Source organism: Sarcophilus harrisii, chromosome 2, assembly GCF_902635505.1.
Source record: "Sarcophilus harrisii chromosome 2, mSarHar1.11, whole genome shotgun sequence".
NCBI classification, from domain to species: Eukaryota; Metazoa; Chordata; class Mammalia; order Dasyuromorphia; family Dasyuridae; genus Sarcophilus; species Sarcophilus harrisii.
This window is the reverse complement of record NC_045427.1, coordinates 215,703,587-215,706,654: the sequence shown is the minus strand read 5'-3', so window position 1 is coordinate 215,706,654 and position 3,068 is coordinate 215,703,587. Positions and strand designations below refer to the sequence as shown.

General features: G+C 35.7%; 1 protein-coding gene across 1 annotated transcript; it reads left to right on the top strand.

Annotated features, from left to right (window-relative positions):
* The first annotated feature begins 1,482 nt into the window (after positions 1-1,482).
* LOC116421111 (60S ribosomal protein L12-like) lies at positions 1,483-2,635 on the top strand. Its single transcript, XM_031949491.1, has 2 exons — positions 1,483-1,542; positions 2,276-2,635. Exons 1-2 carry the CDS (start codon positions 1,483-1,485, stop codon positions 2,633-2,635), a joined length of 420 nt encoding a protein of 139 aa, XP_031805351.1.
* The last annotated feature ends 433 nt before the right edge of the window (positions 2,636-3,068 follow it).

Below are 3,068 nucleotides of genomic sequence, written 5' to 3'. Positions count from 1 at the left end.
TTTTGGAGGTAATGCTTGTTCTTTGAAATTCTGCACATTCACTTTCAATTATTTTGTGGTGGATGTTCTTTCCTTTTATATTGCTATAGTCACTGATTATGTTGTTTTCTTGATTCTACTCTGCATCAATTCATGCACAGCTTTCAAACATTCTCTGTGTTCATCCTGTTTGTCATTTCTAATAGCACAGTAATATTTCATTCATGTGCTGCCATTTAATCATTCCCAAATTTATGAACATTCACTTTGTTTCTATTCTCAGCTATCACAAAAGTAGTGCTGTAAATATTTTGGTATAGTTGGTACTCATATATCTACTTTCTCATCAATATTTATATGACTTCTTACACACATATTGAAGTTATTCTTGATAAAAGAGGATGGCTTTCACAAATTTGATTTTCATAACAGACCAAATTTTTTTCTTCTCAATAATATATTTTTTTCAATTACAGCTAAAGATGGTTTTCAACATTCATTTAAGATTTTGAGTTCCAAATTTTTTCTTCCTCCTACATTTTATTTCCCCCTCCCCTAAAACAGTAAGCAATCTGATATAGGTTAAACACATACAATCATTTTAAACATATTTCCATATTAATCATGTTGTGAAAGAAAAATCAGAGCAAGAGGGAAAAACCACAAGAGAAAAATCAACTCCACCCCCCCCCCACACACACACACACACACACACAAAGGTGACAATAGTATGCTTCAATCTGCATTCGGTCTCAATAGTTCTCTCTCTGGATGCAGATGATATTTTCCATTCCAAGTCTATTGAAATTGCCTTTGACTGCTGGATAGCTGAGAAGAACCGAGTTTATCATAGTTGATCATTACATAATTTTGCTGCTTCTGTGTACAAGACTCACTTCAATACATATTACTTTAAGGAAGTTTTTCCAGGCTTTTCTGAAATCAGCCTGCTTATCATTTTTTATAAAACAATAATATTCTACCAAATTAATATATCACAATTTATTCAGCCATTCCCCAGTTGATGGGCCTCCACTCAATTTCCAATTCCTTGCCACCACAAACATTTTTGCACATGTGGGTCTTTTCCTTCTTTTATGATCTCTTTGGAGTATAGACCCAGTAGTGACTCTACTGAGTCAAAGGGTAACACAGTTTTACAATCCCTTTGGCATAGTTCCAAATTGCTCTCCAGAATGTCTGAATCATTCACAATTCCCTCAATAATGTATTAAATGAAATCTTAACAATCACATCATTGATTAAAAAATATAAAAAATTCCACAAGACACCAATGCATATAGGTTATTGATACAAATAAACATTTGATTCAATAGAGTAACATACAGCTTCTTATGTATATATTAAGATCATATAAGGTTTTTGGCTTCCAGCTCATGGTAGTGAAGATGCAACTTCTTTTGGTCATCCTGAAGCTGGGTTTATCAGACACTAGAAGCCACCCTGTAGCATCCAGGCCAAGTTACCACCTTCAATGCCTCCATGACACCCAAGTTTGATCCTGATGAAATTAATGTCATGTTTTTAAAGTACACTGGTGGTGTGTTACTACTGGGCTTATATCCCAAAGAGATCATAAGGGAAAGGGACCTGTATGTGCACGAATGTTTATGGCAGCCCTCTTTGTAGTGGCTAGAAACTGGAAACTGAGTGGATGCCCATCAGTTGGAGAATGGCTGAATAAATTGTGGTATATTAATATTATGGAATATTATTGTTCTGTAAGAAATGACCGACAGGATGATTTCAGAAAGGCCTGGAGAGACTTACACGAACTTATGCTGAGTGAAACGAGCAGGACCAGGATATCATTATATACTTCAACAACAATACTATATGATGACCAGTTCTGATGGACCTGGCCATCCTCAGCAATGAGATCAACCAAATCATTTCCAATGGAGCAGTAATGAACTGAACCAGCTATGCCCAGAGAAAGAACTCTGGGAGATGACTAAAACCATTACATTGAATTCTAATCTCCTATATTTATGCTCCACCTGTATTTTGATTTCCTTCACAAGCTAATTGTACAATATTTCAGAGTCTGATTCTTTTTGTACAGCAAAATAACAGTTTGGTCATGTATACTTATTGTGTATCTAATTTATATTTTAATATATTTAACATCTACTGGTCATCCTGCCATCTGGGGGAGGGGGTGGGAGATAAGAGGTGAAAAATTGGAACAAGAGGTTTAGCAATTGTTAATGCTGTAAAGTTACCCATACATATAACCTGTAAATAAAAGGCTATTAAATTAAAAAAAAAAAAGTACACTGGTGGTGAAGTTTGTGCCACATCAACTCTGGTTCCCAAATTAGTCCATTGGGGTTTGTCTCCCAAAAAAGTTGATGATTACATCACCAAGGCAACGGGTGACTGGGAAGGGCTAAGAATCACGGTGAAACTTACTATCCAGAACAGACAGGCCCAGACTGAGGTTGTTTCTGCCTCAACCTTGATCATCAGTGGCCTAAAGGCACTTCCTCAGGACAGAAAGAAACAGAAAAATGTTAAGCACAGTAGAAACATCAGTTTTCATGAGATTATCAGCAATGCTCTACAGATGAGGCACCAATTCTTGGCAAGAAACCTGTCTGCAACCATAGAAGAGATACGTGTAACATCCTAGTCTGTGGGCTGCAACATTTATGACAGACATCCTCATAATGTCATTGATGACATCAATAGTGGTGCTGTGAAATGTCCAAAAAGTTGAAAAAGAGATTATTGCAATAAATTGACATTTGACAAACACGCAAATATACACAGATCATAAAAGATTCCTTGCTAAAAGGAACAATGCAGTAACTCACTTCAAAGATTCTTTGATTATTTATATCAAATGAAATATAATAAAACAAAGATGCTCACCAGTACAATGGGAGATGTCACCACTAAATGTCCAAATGGTAGAAAGAATTCCTATAAAGGGTGATGTTTTCCAGATATTCCTCCTTGAGGATGACTTTCTTTTTATGCCATCAAGCTCCAAATCATTATAAGAGCTCTTCAATAAGATTCATTAATACCCAAAAGAGATTCCCCTAATAATCCATATAAAG

What these genes read in the sequence shown, in the direction of transcription:
- LOC116421111 (XM_031949491.1), top strand. Translation starts at nt 1,483, where the DNA reads ATGACACCCAAGTTTGATCCTGATGAAATTAATGTCATGTTTTTAAAG. An exon ending in TTTTAAAGTACACTGGTGGT is followed by an intron (nt 1,543 to 2,275) that starts GTGTTACTACTG and finishes AAAAAAAAAAAG; the next exon opens with TACACTGGTGGTGAAGTTTG.